Raw genomic sequence first — 20,168 nt, 5'->3', positions numbered from 1 at the left:
ATTCTTGTCAACAGTTGTTAGTTTCTTTTTAAAAAAAGTTTAATTATGGAAGGGAAGGGAGAAAATGGGGGTAACTGGGGAGAAAGCAGACCATAGTATGGTGAAGGATAGAATTGATCTTTTAGCTGTGAACCTAATGTTCGCTTTTGGACTCTTGATGAGGCTTGATGAAACTTATATAATGTTATAGTGCAAATGTTACTTCAATTAAAAAAATAACAAAAATAAAATTTTTATTTTTTAGAGTAGCCATCCTAGTGGGTGTGAGGTAGAATCACACTTCCCTATTATTGGTGATGTGTGTTGTTTCAGGTACTTGTTGGCTGTTGTATATTGCTTCGAAGGAATGTCTTTTCAAGTCCTTGAATCTTGAATGCTTTTCAGTTGGATTATCTGGGTTTTCTTTGTTGTTGGGTTTTAGGAATTATTTATATATATATTCGGGGTATTAATTCTTTATTAGATATGACTTATAAATACCTCCCATACTGTGAGTTTTCTCCTTGTTGCTTGTTGTGTTGATTGTGTCTGTTGGTGCACAGAGGATTTTGATTTTGATGTAGTCCAATGTACCTATTTTTAATTTTGCTGCCTCTGCATTTGGTGTCATGCTGTTTTTTTAAATCTTTTTTCTTTTTTTTTTTTGTTTATTCATGCACACAAAAGCTGGGGTACAGGCCAGAGGTGCGGGGGATGAGGGGTGAGAGGATTCACCACAGACAGACTATAGAACAGAACAGGCACATTGACCAAAGTACACTGCTGAAGGGAGCAGCGGGCGAGTCAGGAGAGGTCTGCTGCGCCATGTAGGTTGCTCCCTGGCTGGCCGGGAATTGAACTCGTGCTGCAGTGGCTGCGGATTACCCCATAGGTTGGGTCCTAACCCTTGCGCCACCAGGGAGGCCCGTGTTTTTTTTTAACTTAAAGCAATCACATTTTGCCATTCCTCTATTATTATCATGATCAATTAAAAGCCCTGGTCAGATAATGTCTCATGCTTTTAAGCCCAGTGACTTCATTTGACTTTCTCACCCATATTTGCTTTTCTAATGTTAACTCATTTTCAAATGCTTCTTTTGGCAAGAATTCTTGCCAATGGCGGTTATTTTTTACTTGTATTTGCAAACAATTATTTGTTCTTTTGGACCCATTGTATGGAATTATGATTATTTTCCTGCTTCACAGATTGTGATTTTTTGATGCCAGATATCCTACCTTTAAATCCCTTCTAGTGCCCGGCATTGCATTTAGCAAGTTGGAGTCATCAGTTTGTTGGATGAATGAATGAATAAATGAATGAATCTGTGTTTTGAATTCAATATTATATATATATATATATATATATATATATATGAATGCTGCTGTTATTAGTAAGCATTGTTTGTTGAGCCTTATAAATGATTAAGTTTGATGATTTCATTGTTTTTAGGGAAGCATGTGGAAGACAATGTGAAAGACAGATGTGCAAATTTTGAACTTTAAAATAAGCAGAATGAATTAGAATATCACCATAGAGGATTGAGAATAGCAGGAGCAGACAGGAGGAGGGGAAAAATTAATGACTAGGTAGATGTAGGGATAATTTTTTTTTTTTGAGATTTAAATAGCATGACATTTTAAGGACAAGTACAATATTGATTGAAGAAATTTTTCTGCCTATTTGAATTCTGATCATTTATTGAACTCCAGGACAAATGCCTCTACCTTGAAGATATTTATCCTGTTCCTCCCCTCTCCCCCATATTATCTGTCCCTCCTTTGAGCCTCCAGGGTGCTTTCTACCACTTTTTGATTTAGTCCTTTGTGCGTGAGGTGATCAGCAAATGCTGTACACAGAATCATCATTATTTATATGCATAGCTTGCCACCTGCCTCCACCTTGATGAAGTGCAATCAGCTGGTATGCCTCTTTAACATCAGTAGCTGCAGTAGGAGAAACTGGTGACCAGTCCAGATGACAAAAGTCTTACTTGTTCACTGGACAGAGAGCGCCATACTGTGATCAGTTCCCTACCTAGCAGAGTTTGTAAAATTGTCTAGACATTCAAGGACACAGGGAATTCAGTGGTCAGTAGATGGCAGTAGAGTCCCATATGATATTTTCCTTATCTTGGCCTCCAAGGTGTGTTTCAGTCTCTAGAATATTTGCAGTTCTTACTCAGACTGATTCATCTAGACTTAGTTATAAAATCATACCATTACAGAGTAGAAGGGGACATTTTAGAGTGTATTATATAAAACTCCTCATTTTAAGGATGAGAAAACTGGAGCAGTACATGGGAACAAAAATCACCCAAAGTCGTATGTGACATCAGTAGCAGTGGCAGGACTAGAAATCAAGTTCCTGACTCGTGGTTCATGCTCTTTCCCTTGGACAGTTGTTATGTGCTTAATAGATGTTCTTAGACCCTTTCCTCTCAAGAATTCAAGTTCTTCATATACAAAATAAAAAAAAAGTCTATTTTGACAGCGGGTACTCCATAATAGCTCAATTGAAATTAGACTCCCAATAAATTAGTCAAACAATGGATGCCAACCCATTTTGTGCTGGGTTCTCAGAGGAATAGGAGATGTGTCAGTTTCTTAAGGACCTTATAGCTTCGGTGGGAAGAACTGCATATTTGAAGCCACAGAAGAACATGCTGCTCTCAGAAAAAAAAAATGCCGATGAACAACCTGAATATATTAAAATCCACAGACACCTGAAGGAGGATTAGGGGAGGTAAACTTGGAATTGGTCTTTCAAGGAGTTTAGGGATAGGACTTGCTGGGCTTGGACTGCAAGGCAAAGTGAGAAATGGAGCAAGGAGTAAGAAAACAGAGCGACCATGGTCTGGAATCCCATAAGTCACGGTGAATGCTGGTAGTGGAGGGGACATTCCCTGGTTCTCAGGACTTCTATTTAAATGGGATAGGGAGGGCCTCCCCTGGTGGCGCAGGCGGTTGAGCACCATGCTGTGAAGCTGTCCATAGCCTCTGAGGCGATGGTTTCATCCCAGCCGGCCGGCGAGGGTCCCACATGGCGCCCCAGACCTCTTCTGTCTTGCCTGCTGCTCCTCTCAGCAGTGTATTTCGTCAGTCTGCCTGTTCTGTTCCCTGCTCTGTCTCTGGTGAATCCTCTCACCCTCCCGCGCATCTGGCCTGTACCCCGGTTCTTGTATAAAATAAATAAATAAATCTTTAAAAAAATAAATAAATGGGACAGGGAGCACAGAAAGTCTGAGAGAGAAAGGATGGGTCCTAGGTGGTGGGGGAAGGCAGATGGATGAAAACAGCACTAAAGACAGCATTGGACAACGGAACAGATGGGGGTGCCAGATACGGAGGGAGTCGTGATACAATGGAGAGTCCATTCAGTAGCCGTTGATTTGACAACCACATACCCAGTTTGTATCATTGAGAATGATATGATGATACCATGATATGAAGAATCCCCCCAGATGATAACAATGATATAAAGAATAAGTGTGGATATTTTTCGGAAAGAGCTTCGATTACAGTCAGAGTGACGACTGTTCCTGCATATGGACAACACTGTAGACTGAGAGGGTATTTGTGGGAGGTTCCCACAGATGTTGCTTATAGACAATAGAATCGCTACTGCTGTCTGGGAACAAGGGTGATCAAAGAAGTTTTCTTGGAGGAGCTGGCACTTAAGTTGGGCTTTACAGATTAGCATTTGTTAAGCATTTATTAAAATAATGCAAAAGAGGAAAAGATAATAAATGTCAGCTAAATAACCAAAAAGATATCAGATTATTAATCACTTTGTGTATGTCATCTCAATTTACTTTTTAAGTCACTAATGGAATTTAAAACCCTATTTTACACATGAGGAAACAGATTTAAAGAGATAAAGAAGTTATTCTAAGATAATAAAATTAGTAAATGGTGGAGTTAGGCCATAAATACAAGTTTTTTTAAATTATAAACCTCAGGTTCTTTCCATATAATTAACCAGTCACTGTGCTTACTGCTGTAGATAGTTTCTGTCTTCTAGAAACTCAGAGCGTGGTATGGGAAACAGGTGGGTTTAGAACTGACTTCAGTGCAATGTGTTAAGTTCTTTACTGGTGAAGGGTCCTGAAGATGTTGCTAATTTACTACTGAGTAGAATTTTGATAAATGAAGGTTAGGAGAACATTTAAGTGGGGAAATGGTACAAGCAGGGATACGGAGACTGGGAAGTTGTCCAATTAAGTTGGAATCTAGATGGCTGGAATCTATTGTGGGAAATGAACTTGGAAATGTGGATGGAAGCCAGACTGTGTGGGGCTTTTGTGTACACTCAGTCCACACATACATTGGATAGGCACCCCGAGCCTATCAGTCTTTTTGATGCACAGGATACAGTGGCAGACAAGAAAAAGTCCTTGTTCTTATGGGTCATAAGTGCTGGGGTATAATGGAGAGGCGGGAGACAATCCGCAACAATATAAGAATACCACGTGAAAATTCCTAATAGCAGGAGGAACAAAGAGTGTGCGATTGTGGGGCAGCTCTTAGGTTAAATGTCAGAGAAAGTTTCTTTGAGGAGATGACTCTTTGTTGACTGAGACCTGAATGAACGAAGGAGACGGAATGATTGGGGCTAAGACTACTTCAGGCAAAAGAAACTGCCGCTTCAAAGACCTTAAAGTAGGAACCATCTTCTCTTGTTAGAATCATGGAAAGAGGGCCCACATAGTTGGAAAAGAGTGACTGAAAAGGAGAGTGTCTGGAAGGGTCCTGGCCTGTAGGAAGACCCTGGGTAGAATATTGGATCACATGCTCAGTGCGGGGAGGAACTACTGAGTGTTTTACATTGGTGAGGGACATGATGTGCTTTAGATTTTACAAGGGAGGAGGAGAAAGCCCTATCAGGAGGCTGTTGTGTATACTAGGAGAGAGATGGAGGCGGTGGGAATGGTGGATTTGGGCTATCCTGTATTTTGAGGTAGAAACAAAAGAACTTCCTATGTGTTTATCTGGGGGGATTACAGTAAAGAATGTCTCATAAGGATTCTGCTTGAGCAATGTGAATGGTGCCACCAACTTACTGAAGTGGGGACAATGAGGAGAAATAGGTTAAGTCAAGAGTACTGTTTGGAATGCTAAGATTGAGGACTTTCTGATGTCCAAATGGAAATGTCAAGGAGATAATTGGATATATGATTCTGGGGTTTAGAAAAGAGGTAGGGCTGGGGAGTAAGATTTGGCAGTCTCTGAAATAGTGATGATATTTAAAGTCAGAACTGGATACAATAATCAGTAGTTAGAAAAGAAGAGAAGGTGGCTGAGGAGTGAGTCCCAAGGAGAGGGAAGAGGGGCTGCAGTGAAGTAAAGATTTTTATTCTCCAAGGGAATGATGTCTTTCTGATTTAATTATTTTTGGAGAAAGCACTATGAATTAGCTTCACAGTTTGCACAATTCTCTCAGAATTCTAGAATAGAGACAGTGCTTAAGGGTATGGTCTTCTGTTTGAACTTTTCAGTTGAGGAAGTTCAGAAAGTTGCTCTTTGGCTTAGATCTGGAGAGCTGCCGTTTTTTAAAAACCAGCTGTAGAGCCACTTCTGTAGCACGTTAGGATGTTTTCCTCCTCCTTTCATACCCTCTTGAAGGTGGTTCCTCCCTTCTGATCTTTGGCTCATGACCTTAATGCCTGAATAGTCCACCAGTCTGCTGTGTTCCAAGAGCAGTGGGGGCATATGCTGTACCTGTGATGGGGCCCTTTCATTTACCTAACTCCACATTTACATATTTCTCTCCATCCCGAGCATCTCTTCTGCCAGTATTTTGTCTTATCCTCTCATCTTCTGCCCAGAAAACTTTTGTGAATACTACTACTAAAAGAAAAAAAATCCAAACTCTTCATAGTGGATGTTCGGTCCTTCTTGATGTGGCTCAATTTGCCTTTCAGGCTTTGACTTTATCTATGTTCTCTCATTAGTGTTCTATTTATGGATCTTTTGCTTCATTGAAAACCCCTGGACTTTCCTTCTCCATGTTGTACTTACACTGTTCCCTCTTCCTAGGTTACCTGAAGTCATCCCACCCTTCACTGCTCCATGAACCTGAGCACCTTCCAGATGTTGAGACCCTTACCTTTGGGTTTATTCTCCACTCTCTAGTTTAAGCTTTCTGGGGAGGGTCTAAGTTATAGAGAACATTTGTGAGGAAGATTCACAATTATGTCCTTTAAAATGTGGTCAAAATATGGCCTTCACCGTTGAGCTTAAGGTACAGGACAATCCATGATCTTCTTATCTGTCCCCTTTACCCCAGGGTCATGGCCCTAGCTTAGAAGTTTTCCTCTATGAAAGTCTTTCTCAACCCTCCAGGCAGAGCCACTTTACACCCCTCATGGTGCCCTAATGGCATTTTTTTTTTAATATTCATGATCTCTCGCTTTGTTTAATGACTGCTTGCTGTACATGTATTTCTTGCGGAGTATAACCTTCTTGAGGAGTTTTGTGAGTTTTCATATCCTTTCTGTGGTAAATATGATTGAATGGCACTCAGAATCCATCATTAATGCCTGTATTTCCTAGACACCTTTGCACCTAGGTCCTGAATGTGAATTATATTTTACCAACTAGCTATATCTACATGATATTTGGAAGGTTCTGTGAATTTGCCTTTTTTTTTTTTTTGAAAACAAGGTAATGGAGGTGTGGATGTCAGGCAGTTTGGCAGCAATACCAGCAGCTTCTAGATCCCAACTTTCTGATTCCTCAACTGCAGCACTGGTGATGTATTGAATTCAATAGTTCCAGAAATTGCCAACTGATTTTTAATAATCCCATCTTTATAATTCTAGGCATTAAATCCCCCTTTGCTTAAACTATATGAAATGGTTACTATTTCATCAATTGAATAGGTCTCATTCAAACTCCCTTATCTGTAGAGACCTAATAAACATTCGAATGAATTTATTCCTAAGTCAGATTAATTTCCTTTATCTGCCTACTTATTCAAGAAGCAATAAATTATGCAGTGGCTATACTAAGTGCCAAAGAGTTGAATAAGATTATGCTCTTATTCCCAATTTGTCAGTGAGATAATTATGATAGAAGGTATAATAAATGATACAATGGAAGTTAGTGGGAACATAGAGAAAGGGGTGCTTGAGTGTCTAGGAAGGCTGTTCAGAAGATGTGATGTTTAGTTGGGACACAGAGGATACCTTGGTTTTTGTCGGGCAGATAAGGGAGAGAGATACTTCAGGTTATGTAATGGTATATGCAAAGTTACAAATAACGAAAGACCATGGTGTACTAAGAAAAGGCAAAGTTGTCATGGCTGGAGCATCAGATGCTCCTGAGAGGGACCTTGTGTGAGACTTGGCTGGGTAGGACATCTGGGACGGAGAGTAAAAGGGGTTTTGTGCCATGCTAAGGAAGGTGAATTTTATTCTAAAGTCACAGGGGAGTCACTAAGGAGAAGGGAGTTTAAGGCAGTGGAGATGAAGAAGTAGGAAGAGATTCAAGAGATATGGAGGATGTAGAGTTTGCAAAACTTAATGACCACTTCAATGTAGAGGTAAATGGGGGTGGGGAGGGAAAGGTCAACTGTGACTCCCCTGTGGAGTGCACAGTTGCTGGAATTATTTAGATAAGTTCCTTTTGACTCTGTTGTGTGTTTTTTGTTTTTTGTTTTGGTTAATATTGATTCTTATTTTTTCAGTGCCCAGGAACTCCAAGATCAAAGAGAGCGTAGAAGTTCAGAAATGAAGTCTTCTTCATGGGGAATGACCCACAAGTGAAGATAGCATGGCTCTACATGAAGAAGGAAAAGAGTCATCAAGTTCCTTGCTCACCAATCATTTATTGGGGATTTAATACAATTCCATAGATTTTCTTGTGAAGGGTTTTCAGCCCCAGGAGCTATGGACTGACAATTTTGGCTCCTTGGACTCTGCAAACAGATGACGTATGCTTTCTCTCTATTTTATATGATCAGAAACTGAAAGGCATTGAGTAGGAATCAGATCAGTTAGCTCAAGTAATAGGAGCCCAGTAGACAGGACCTCTGATTAGGGATAGGAGCTTGGGCAGGGGAGGTGTTAATGACATCAGAGATGCCCTCTGAGGTCTCTGGCTCTTCCATCAACTAGTCGCTCACGGTGTTTCATCTTACTTAACAGTCTGAGGTTTGTGATTCCTGATGCTTCATCCATAGGAGCCAAAGTTCACCAAATTCCAGGTGTCCTCTTCTTGTACTCCATATCTTCAGAATACCTTTCTTGTTTCTGAACTTTTGGGAGAAGTTTCTACCCTTCAATGATCCATCCATATCCCACTTACATGGAGGGAAAACTAAGAAATTGTTTAAATCCCCAAATTAATCAAAATTGGGATCTGATTATTTCACCCAATTTACCATTCACTTTTTACCCACTTTTCACCCACTTTTCACCACCTGAGAACTGCTTGCTTCTCAAAGAACTGAAATGCCCTAAAAGAGAATACTAGCTCCCCAAAGCATCCTAGCATGTAGATAGAACACAGGAGAGGAGGAAGTCATGTCTTTTAAGCCTCTTAAACAGATGAACTTGACACAGAGAATTCTTTCCCCTTGGCTTCTTATAGCTTCAGCACTGATGCATAGCCTCGTGCCCTTGTGCTTTCTGCTCTTGCACGTAGTCATAGAGGGGGTTGGCACCGACAGCTGTCCAGGGATTTTGGCTTCCACTCTGTTCTCTTATTTGGGGTTTCCCACTGCTCTGGGGTGGGTGGAGGCTCACCCCACTGCCCCTTCCCTGTGAACCTGGGAATTTTTCTCTGTCAGCACAGCCCCCTTGTGCTATCCCATGGGATTGTTGGCCCTGGGACCCTTGGTACTTCTCTTTCTCCTCGTGGGTTTGCCTATTTTGTTGTTGACAGTTGTGATCTTCCTCTCCATGGGTTTGCCTGCTCCTTGTCTGATGGCTTTGCTCTCCATGGATTTGCCTGCCCATTGTCTGATGGCTTTGTTCTCCATGGATCTGCCTTCCTGTTGTCTGATGGCTTTGTTCTCCATGGGTTTGCCTGCCCCTTGTCTGACAACTCACTTCCTCTCCATGGCTTTGCCTGCTCCTTGTTTGATGGCTTTGTTCTCCATGGGTTTGCCTGCCCGTTGTCTGATGGCTTTGTTCTCCATGGGTATGCATGCCCCTTGTCTGACAGCTCTCTTCCTCTCCATGGGTTTGCCTACCTCTTGTCTGATGGCTTTGTTCTTCATGGCTTTTCCTGCCTCGTGCTTCACATGGACTTTCCTTACCTTCCTGACCACATTTACCCCAGTTTTGATGGTTTTGCTCTTCCTTTTTCTGGTGGCTCTGCCCCACAGTGCAACTCTGACTGGTCTGGGTCTGTCTGTGACCCTGCTCACTACTGCATGATGGCCTTTCTTGCTGGATTTGTGCCACAAGTTTGTGTTGGGGGAGGTAGCTATCCTCACTCCCCCAGGCCTGGTGGCTGGCCCACTGTGCTTCGCTAGGCTGGTATCTATGTCCTTGAGTCTGTTGACTTTGCATCCCAGACCTCCCTGGTTGTTCAACATACAAGTCTCTGTTAGATCCCTCTTTCCCTTGGAAGTACCTGTTTTGTCTATTTTCCCCTGTGGCTGACTGACCATATGGAGAGCTTAGACCCTGTCTTTCTGTCTGACCATAGCTATAATTTTGGCTTTGTCTGCCTGCCTGGTCATAACAATAACTCTGGTTTTGTCTATCTGTCTGGTGATATGGAGAGCTCAGGCCTTGTCTGTCTGTCTGACCATAATCATAACTCTGGCCTTGTCTGCCTGTCTGGTCATAACAATGACTTTGACCTTGGCTGTCTTTCTGGTCATATGGAGAGCTCAGGCCTTGTCTCTCTGTCTGATCATAACAATAACTCTGGCCTTGTCTGCCAGGCTGACCAAACTGAGATCCTAGGGCTTGTCTGTCTGTCTGACCATAACTCTGGCCTTGTCTGTTTGTCTGGCCATACTGAGATCCTAGGCCTTGTCTTTCTGTCTGACCATAGTGGGAACTCTGGGCTTGGTTGTCTGTCTGGCCGTATTGAGAATCAGTTTCTTGCCCATATCTATTGCCAAGACCTGATTCCTGACACAGCCTCCCAGTTGGTCTATAAGACCCTATTTCCTGTTGGTTTGTATGACTAGAATAAGAGTCCTCCCCTAGTCTTCTAGACTGACCATAGCTCGACTGTAGTCCAAGCCTTTCAGACTGGCCATAACCAGAAGTTTGCACTTGTTCTTCATATTGATTTAAGGCAAGGATGTATCCTTGCCTTCTAGTCTGGTTGCTACTAGATTTATGATTTAAACTTTGACCAAAGCTAGAGTCCCTTTCTTCTGTCCCATGCTCACCACAGTGTGAGTCCCTATCTTGTCTCTCAGACTGACCATAGTGGGAGTCTCTCCCTTGTCTCTCAGAATGACCATGGTGGGAGTGCCTATCTTGGCTCTCAGGCTGACCATGGTGGGAGTCTCTTCCTTGTTTCTCAGAATGACCATGGTGGGAGACCCTATCTTGGCTCTCAGACTGACCATGGTGGGAATTGCTCCCTTGTCTCTCAGAATGACCATGGTGGTGATCCCTATTTTGTCTCTCAGACTGACCACAGTGGGAGTCTCTCCCTTGTCTCTCAGAATGACCATGGTGGGAGTCCCTATCTTGGCTCTCAGACTGATGATGGTGGGAGTCTCTTCCTTGTCTCTCAGAATGACCATGGTGGGAGACCCTATTTTGTCTCTCAGACTGACCACAGTGAGAGTCTGTTCCTTGTCTCTCAGAATGGCCATGGTGGGAGTACCTATCTTGGCTCTCAGACTGACCATGGTGGGAGTCTCTCCCTTGGCTCTCAGAATGGCCATGGTGGGAGTACCTATCTTGGCTCTCAGACTGACCATGGTGGGAGTCTCTCCCTTGGCTCTCAGAATGACCATGGTGGGAGACCCTATCTTGGCTCTCAGACTGACCACACTGTGAGTCTCTCCCTTGTCTCTCAGAATGACCATGGTGGGAGACCCTATCCTGGCTCTCAGACTGACCATGGTGGGAGTCTCTTCCTTGTCTCTCAGAATGACCATGGTGGGAGACCCTATCCCAGCTCTCAGACTGACCATGGTGGGAGTCTCTTCCTTGTCTCTCAGAATGACCACGGTGGGAGTCCCTATCTTGGCTCTCAGACTGACCATGGTGGGAGACCCTATCTTGGCTCTCAAACTGACCATGGTGGGAGTCGCTCCCTTGTCTCTCAGAATGACCATGGTGGTGATCTCTATCTTGTCTCTCAGACTGACCACACCGGGAGTCTCTCCCTTGTCTCTCAGAATGACCATGGTGGGATACCCTATCCTGGCTCTCAGACTGACCATGGTGGGAGTCTCTTCCTTGTCTCTCAGAATGACCACGGTGGGTGTCCCTATCTTGGCTCTCAGACTGACCATGGTGGGAGTAACTATCTTGGCTCTCAGACTGACCATGGTGGGAATCTCTCCCTTGGCTCTCAGACTGACCATGGTGGGAAAGTCTTCCTTGTTTCTCAGAATGGCCACGGTGGGAGTCCCTATCTTGGATCTCAGACTGACCATGGTGGGAGTCTGTCCCTTGTCTCTCAGAATGGCCATGGTGGGAGTGTCTTCCTTGCCTCTCAGAATGACCATGGTGGTGATCCCTATCTTGTCTCTCAGACTGACCGCAGTGGGAGTCTCTTCCTTGTCTCTCAGAATGGCCATGGTGGGAATACCTGTCTTGGCTTTCAGACTGACCATGGTGGGAGTGTCTTCCTTGCCTCTCAGAATGACCGTGGTAGGAGTCCCTATCTTGGCTCTCAGAATGACCACAGTGGGAATCTCTTCCTTGTCTCTCAGACTGACCATGATGGTAGTCCTTATCTTGACTCTCAGAATGACCATGGTGGGAGTCCCTCTCCTGTCTCCCAAACTGACCATGGTGGGAGTCCCTCTCTTGTCTCCCAGACTGACCATGGTGGGAATCTCTTCCTTCTCTCTCAGACTGACCACAGTGAGAGTCCCTCTCTTGTCTCTCAGACTGACCTTGGTGGGTGTCCCTGTCTTGTCTTTCATACTGACCATGTCGTGAGTCCCTCTCTTGTCTATCAGACTGACCATAGTGGGAGTCCCATCTTTCTTCTTCATGCCTCTGTCTTTGTTGTCTGCTTGTATTTCCTGGAAACCCATGGTCTCTTGTTCCCTCCTTCTCCTCTTCTTGTTGAGAATTGCTATCTCCACATGACCCATCATCCAGCTGATGATAACAGGCTTGGGCCAGTTGGAACACCAACAGGAGATATTCACGAAAATCAACACGTGCATTTCTGTCTTTATCCAAGAGGTTCAGGATGGTTTCCACAGTCTCTGGGTCATTTGGTTTCTATAAGAAAATCAAAAAGAGAAAAATTAGATGTTTTCCTATGGATACTAACATATGTGCCAATGTCCATGCCCTAGTTCATTCAGTCCATTAGCTCCTTCCCCCCACCTTCAGTGAGAAACCATTAATCTGAAGTGGGTTAGGCTGGGTTCTTGGCTTTGAGCAGCTGGTTCTCAGTACTTCCTCCCACTGGAGCAATAAGACTATAACTGCAGGGAAGTAGATACACTTGTTTAAATCATCTCTGGCAATAATTACTTTGAGTCATTTGGGAGAAGCTATTCTATCCCCTGATATGCAATATTCTAATTTTTTATATACTATTTATATTCATTTATATTACTTATAAATAAGTAAATATATACTCATTTCCCACCATCTTGTGAAATCCTGCAGGGAAGAGACTGGTTCTATTCATGTTTAAGTTCCCAATGCCTAGTGATGGAGCAGGTGCTCAACAACTCTTTATTGAATGAATGAATGAATGAATGAATGAACAATAAGATGTGTAGATAGTGCTAAACTATAGAAATCAATATATCATCTCACATTTTCTTCTGAGAAATGATTTTCAGTTTGAAGCTGTACTTCTACTTGCTCAAACGCAAGTATAAGAAGGTGTGTGTATGTGTGTGTGTGTATGTGAGCATGTTGTCTGCCTGTGCACATAGTATGCCTATGTGTATGTGTGCTGGGAGAGAAGTATTAAGGAAATTCTTTTAGTTACAGGAAGAACATGTGCAAATAAAAACATCAAGTCTTGGGCCTCCCCGGTGGCGCAGCGGTTGAGTGCTGGGTTGTGAAGCTTCCCGCAGCCTCTACAGCGCCGGTTCAATCCCCGGCTGCTCCGGAGGAGGGTCCCACATGGTGTGCAGACCTCTCCTGCTGCCCGCTGCTCCCCTCAGGAGTGTACTTTGGTCCTTCTGCCTGCTCTGCTCCCCGCTCTGGCTCTGGTGAATTCTCTCACCCTCCCGCGCTTCTGACTATACCCAGTGCTTGTATAAATAAATAAATTAATTAAAAAAAAAAGGAAATCAGAAAGAATCCACCAATTGTTTGTTTAAAAAAAAAATTCAAGTCTTGGGTGTAAGTGTCAGTGTCACTTACACTTCACTCCATGGGACCAAAAATCTATGCAACTTACCCGGAGGACATCTCCAAACTCAGTCAAAAGCAGGTGCTTCAACTCCTTCTTGCACAGCGAGGTACAATCCCCATTCTCTTTGGCATATTTCTGGAACACTTCGATCAAGGTGAGTATGCTGCGCAGGAGTTGAGCCATTTTGACAAAGACAGGTGAACCTGAAAGAAGAAATGAAATTCTGTTTGTATTTAAGAGGAAGACCAGGAGACAGCATTTTCAGAGGGCAAGTGGCCCTTCTGTCAGGAAAAGAAGTTTAGAAAGTGACCCCTCTTTGTTAGAGCCCCTTCTTAACCATACCCTTCAATCCCTTTGAACCAAAATCAGGTTCCCAATATCGGGTGCTACTGTGGGAAATGGGTGCAAACTCTGTGTCTCCTGCTAGAAAAAGTGGCTGTTTCCTGAAAGCCAAAATATATATGGTAGATGTTTACATGCCTCTTCCTCTACTCCAGGTGGGACTTGCTTTGTTGAAATTCTCATGATTAGAATGAAAAGGAAGGGTGATTAGGAAACCCTGGAGGCAGTGCCAGAAAGCAAAGCAGTAAGGCATAATTTTAACCAATGAAGGGCACTAAATAGACGCCACTGAACAGCCCTCGGTCTTCTAATGAACATTGTTCAAGTGGGGAAGGAGGCGAGCAGTCTCCCGCATCGGGCCAAGGAGATTCTCTGAAAGGTTAAATTCCAACAAGTGCTTCCGGCCAGAATGGTCATTTTGGGATTGTGCTTGCAAAGTAGAATCAGTGAATACAAAAATTGCTACAAATAAAAAGAGCAAGCGGGAGGAAACTCACAGATAATGGGAAGTATACTCAGTCAGCTAGGTTCATATTATCCCTGTGGGAGGCTAGAGTCTTTTGAGATCTGGATCTGGATGATATGTCTTTTGCAGTGAGTCTAGCTACTGAGTTTCCAAGCCTCCAAACTGAAATCCTTGCTGAAAAACACACTGGGCTTCCAAAAGCATGCAGTGATATCTATAAGGAGAGGAGGCAAATAATGATTGCATAGGACAAGCCTTGCGTCAATTTATTGCAGGCCCCACCGGAGCCTTACACCCTGATGCTATACATTCTTGGGTTTTGCCTAACTTGCACAAAAGGTAAATGTTCCTCCATGGGGGACTATGCACTCTAGCTCACAGTTTTAGTATGTCTAGCTCACAGTTTTAGGATGTCTAGGACATGTGGAAACCAAGGCATAGAATTTTATAGGTTCAAAAGCAGGCTGCCCCATATCAACATATTCTCAGACAAAACCAAGAAGCAGTGGCAGGAGGGCACCCAACACTGTCAGCCACAGGGACACAGTTCAGACCAGCACATCCCAGCCACCATCAAGAGCCCCGTGGACTCTGTTGTTGCTACCCCATGCATGTCTTACCTGATTGAGGAGGAATAAGCAGAAGATGCAGAAGCTGGAGAGGATACTGGAGAGCTGAAAACCCATCCTATTTATGTGGATTTTAATTATCCTAATAGGCCATCCCAGGAGACACCCATTCTGGGGCAGAGCCTGAATCACTCTGGGTCCAGCCCAGCTCAGCCCAGTTTGACCTCTCCCTCTGCAAACCATTTGGTTTATTTCCTTCCCCCACTTGCTCACAAACCTGTTTGTCATTAGTGTAGGTGACATTGTTCAAGTCCCAGCCCCATTTAATTAGGGTAGTGTGTGTATGCATGTGTGCATTCTGGGGGGGTCCCAAGGGGCAGAGGTCTAGGTTGAGTTCATCTTTATATGTGTCAATTACCAAGACTAATGGAGGACAACTTTCAAATCTTACTTAAGAAGATTATCAATATAGTCACTTTACAAAAATCTGTCGGAGCAGAAACTAGAGATTCTAAGTCTATGACCAGGATATAGTTCTTGGAAGAGATTTGTCTTAGGGCTAATGTCCTACTTATATAGGTAATTGTTGATTTTTAATCTGTTGACCTATTTTGAATTTTTTAAAAATTTAACAGCTCTGCAGACAAGTGGTAGAATTAGATACCTGATCAATTTGGGAGGCGGGTGGGAGTGATGATGGTGGAGCTGCCTCCCCTTGAGTCTTCTAAGGCCTTACTGATAAGTTAGAGTTAAGGGACAACAAGGACGATCTGTGATTCCTGAATAGAGATGCTGTCAGGGTCCAGGGTCTTCATTTATTCCCTATCTCTGCACCCATGTCATTCCTGAATATCTTAAGCATAGGAGATTCTTAGTAAATGTTTGAAATAAGCAAAATATTGAATTATGAAAACATTTGAGAATCTTGTGTCAGGGCAAAAAATTCTAGTTTTATCTAGAATTTATCCTTCTACTTTTGTCTCACTAGATTCCTTGTTGAACTTTTTCCCGTGTTCCCATACATCACTCAATTATTAGTAATACCATTTGCTATTATTGACTGTGCTTTCAATGCTACACAGAAATCACAAAAGTGCAGGGAGATTTTAATCCAGTTGAAATAAAAAAGCTCCACATAGAAAAACATTTTGTATGCAGGAGCAGGAATGATAAATCCTGAGTGTGAGAATTCCTACGTGCATGCTGGCATGGCCTGGGTGCAGAGATGGGGAATAAATGGAGACCTTGGTCTCTGATGCCAACTCCATTCCCCAGGGACTTTCATGGGCTGGGCCAGGCTTCCCTTTGGAAGTGAGATTAATATTGTTCCTCAAAGCATTCATGTGGATAGGGGATAGCACTGAGATTTAACTCCCCGGCTGCCAGGGAGGCCCCACATTCAGGTGGATAGGGAAGAAAACAGAGAAATTCTGGTGGGGAGAAGGAAGAGATTAAAGGCACAGAGGTGAGATTGTATAGGGTGTATTTGGATTAGAGTGAGCTGGTGAGTCTGGTTGGAGCACAGGGTATATAGAAGAACAGCAGTAGAGAATTTTGGAGCTGACTTAGTGAGTCCCAGGGCAAGTTAGGTTAAGTAGGCAGCTTCAGGGACAGCACAGGCAGGGGCTTTGGGAGAGTCTAAGAGGCTTCTGAGATAAGGACAGTAAATTCTAAGAGGTACTAACCAAAACATACCCAGATATGAGTTCAGAAAGTCCAGGAGGACTAAATAAACAAGGACAATAACTTGAAAGAGTAAGACCGTGGATAGGGGAGGTAAAAGGAGAAGCCCTATAGTAAGAGCTGGGAAAATGGGCACATCTGCTTAGAGCAGTATGGCCACTGGGAGAGAGAGCCAATCACAGGGTAGGATGATGAGATTTTAGGAGAAAAAATGTTTAAATACTTCTAGACACGGCCCACAAGGTCTTCTTCCCCCAATCCCCCACCCCCATCCAGGTACAGTGTATCTGAGTGTCCTTGCTTTCTTACTTTAAATAAACTTCCCTTTATTGAACAAAATTTGCTTTTCTATAGTAACTAAAAAGTCTGTGAATTCCTTTTTATGGCTTTATGGGAGAAGAACCTGTGATTGTTCAAGGGCTAAATTAATGGTACACATCAGCTTCATTAGCATTCTCATTTTACAGATGAGGAAACCAGGGGTTCAGCCAGATTGTGTGACTTGCACAGGGTCTCCAGGATTCTGAAAAGTCATTCCTAGAGTCATTGTTTCTTTCTTTTTTAAAAAAGATTTATTTATGCATACAAGAACTGAGGTACAGGCCGGACGTGTAGGGGAGAGAGGATTCACCAGAGACAGAGCAGGGAACAGAACAGGAAGATTGACTGAAATACACTGCTGAGGGGAGCAGTGGACAAATTAGGAGAGGTCTGCTGAACCATGTGGGTAGCTCCCTGGCCGGGGATCGAACCCGTGCTGCAGTGGCTGCAGACAGCTTCATAGGTTGCACCTTTACCCCTTGCGCCACCAGGGAGGCCCACGTCATTGTTTCTCTACCTAGTCCAATGTGCCTTCTTCTATGTCTTCTGAGGCAGATTTGGGGCCTGCTTGAGAGTTTATTTTAATGAGAAATAGGAAGCAGGGAACACTTTGTTCAGAAAAGTGACAGGATCCAAGCAGTGTTTATTGGATGATTGTAATCTGATTGCAGTAACGTGACCAGCTGTCTCAGTTTGCCTGGGAGTAAGGGGTTTCCCAGGACATGAGATTTTCAGTGCTAAAATTGGGAGAGTTCTGGGCAACTGGGAGCAGGTTGGTCTCCCTAGACAGTGGTGGAATGAAGTAGAAAGAGGAGGTCTGTGCAGGGAGACCAGTTAGGAGTCTGTTGTACTACCCACCTGAGAAACCACAAAGGCTTTGACTTGAATGCCATGGAAGGTAGTTGGGTGATAGAAGGAATGAGAGGATGGGCTTGGGAGAGATTAGATGAAGGGTGGAGAACATGGAGAGGTCGGGAGAGGCTCTACAGATTTTAAGTCTGCGTACCTAGGAGAACTATGGTGTACTGAAGAAATGTGACTTCTGAAGGGGGCACATGGGGATCAAGAGTCAGCCCTCCTACTGGCGTTTCACTGAGTTTATGTCTTGTCATCCCCCTTCCCTCGTGTCCTCTCTGTGTTTGGGTCTTGCAGTGCCAGTCAGGACTTGCTTAAGTCTGTTAATAAGCACTGAGAGATGGCTCACACTAAGATTCCCTTTCTACCTTTGTAACTTGACTTATAAATGCTTTTCAGTTCTAGCTCTTCTTACCTCTTAGAACGAAAAGCCAAGAGAAGATTTGGTAAGCAAAGCGGAGCTGCCGTGTGAAGAAAGGAAGAGTAGACGAATTGATTGAAAATGGAAAGGAAGAAGATGTGAAGATAGATGGCCAAGGCAGAGATATGGGAGCCACCAAGAAGTGCTCCTGGGTGAGGTCGCAATGGGAGACCATGGGGACCTCACAGTGAGCGCCGAGGACAAGACCCCTCCACGGGCTGCTACATGTACTATTCAGTATCTGGGCAAAACTGACTGCATGGATATGCAACTAGAGAAACAAACCGCCTAGACAGGATGCTCACTCACAGCAAGAGAGGGAACTGGCAGACCACTCTGCATGACACCAGGTAGGCCTCACCACATCCTCATCCCTCATCCCCATCCTGGCCTGGGAGAAGTTCCTGTGTGACTATGGCAACCACAGCAGGACTTCCATGGCTCACCCCTGGCTGGCTGCCCACCCTGCCTTTCCATGCCTCTTTCCCCTGCAATGGACAAAGGGCTCTCAAAAGGAAATGAAACTGAAAAACAACTTTTTAAGCACATATATACCAAAAAAAAAAAGAGAGAAGAAGATGAAGAAGAAGAAGAAGAAAAAGAAGAAGAGAAGGTTTGGTGACTTCAGAGGCAAATAAGGGGAGTAGGGGTAATAGAAAACACAGCCAAACCTGTGGCCCCCTTTCTGTTGATATTCTCCAGGGCTCCCTAGCCACTGTTTCTTTTGTGTAGATGGGCAGTGTTCTGTCTGATGCCACAGTGGAGAGGAAGAATATGAGCTTAACAGTAGGGTCTGCTGGGTATGCAGACATCCAACACTTGATGGCCTCTCTTGGGAGAGCAGAGACGGACCTGCTGATCCCCATCAGTTACTCAGTGGGGCACTGTGAGCACATGGGGGGCCCTTTTGTAGGCACAGAGATAAGAGACACTGTTCTTGTCCTAAGGAACTTTCAGTCTCAGGGAGGTGGGATGCACGCGATACTTCTTGGAAGTTCAAATTGCTACTGTCATTGATTATATTGGGAGAGATTGAGTAGAGGGATGAGGGGGATGATACAGAGGCTAGAAATAACACATATTTGAAGAATTCATAACACTGGGTCATTTTTGGCAAATCACTTAAAGTTTTGGTCTTGAGTTTCTTCAACCAAAACAGAGGTTTGAGCAAAGACTTTAGAGGTTCGATTTTAACCTTGCTCTGTTCATGAAGTTGATAAAGGCTCAGAAACGTGGTGCTCATTCTTATTCTGTGGAAAATGGGGTGGGGACAAAATTATGGATGTTGTTACTTAGTTAACATTTATAAATTGCATGAGGACTTTATTTTTGTTTTGTTTTATTTATTTATTTATTTTTTATTTTTTTCTAGAGGCATGTCTTATTTATTTATTTATTATTTGTTTGTTTTGTTTTGGTTTATACATGCACTGGGTACAGTCAGAAGCGTGGGAGGGTGAGAGAATTCACCAGAGCCAGAGTGGGGAGCAGAACAGGCAGAGTGACGAAGTACACTGCTGAGGGGAGCAGCGGGCGGCAGGAGAGGTCTGCTCACCATGTGGGACCCTCCTCCGGTGGCCAGGGAGCAGCCGGGGATCGAACCGGCTGCAGAGGCTGCAGGCAGCTTCGCAACCCAGCGCTCAACTGCTGCGCCACTGGGGAGGCCCTATTTTTGTTTTGTTTTGAGGACCTATTTTTTTCAATTTATTTTGCTTATTTGTAGTTATGTTGGAGTGTAGCCTTGCTGTCTCAAAGGCAAGATTTTTTAAGCTATAATTGATTTAGTTTTGTATCCTGGATTCTATATTAAACATTTAAATGTGTTTTCTTCTTATTTATTTCCCACAACATCCCACAAGGCAGGGCATAATACCTTCTTCTTCTTCTTCTTTTTTTTTAACCTGGTCACAGAAGCTGAGAGGATAAATAACTTGTTTAGTGTCATATGCTTGTAATTGACTGGGCTGGGGTTTGAACCCTTATCTTCTGATTCTAAAGCCCTTGTTCACAACCTTTATGTTACACTGTCTGTTTTTGAACAGGACCA

At 43.6% G+C, this 20,168-nt stretch overlaps 1 protein-coding gene across 1 annotated transcript; it reads right to left on the bottom strand.

The window, feature by feature from the left end:
• Positions 1–10,288: 10,288 nt before the first annotated feature.
• Positions 10,289–13,647, bottom strand: RPTN (repetin; the record flags this gene model as incomplete). The annotated part of the gene is made up of 3 exons (XM_084244014.1): positions 10,289–11,979; positions 12,029–12,365; positions 13,510–13,647. 3 exons carry the CDS (start codon positions 13,645–13,647, stop codon positions 10,289–10,291), a joined length of 2,166 nt encoding a protein of 721 aa, XP_084100140.1.
• Between the last annotated feature and the right edge of the window lie 6,521 nt (positions 13,648–20,168).

Source organism: Talpa europaea (assembly GCF_964194135.1).
Source record: "Talpa europaea genome assembly, chromosome: 9".
NCBI classification, from domain to species: domain Eukaryota; kingdom Metazoa; phylum Chordata; class Mammalia; order Eulipotyphla; family Talpidae; genus Talpa; species Talpa europaea.
This window is presented reverse-complemented; position numbering and strand designations above follow the sequence as displayed.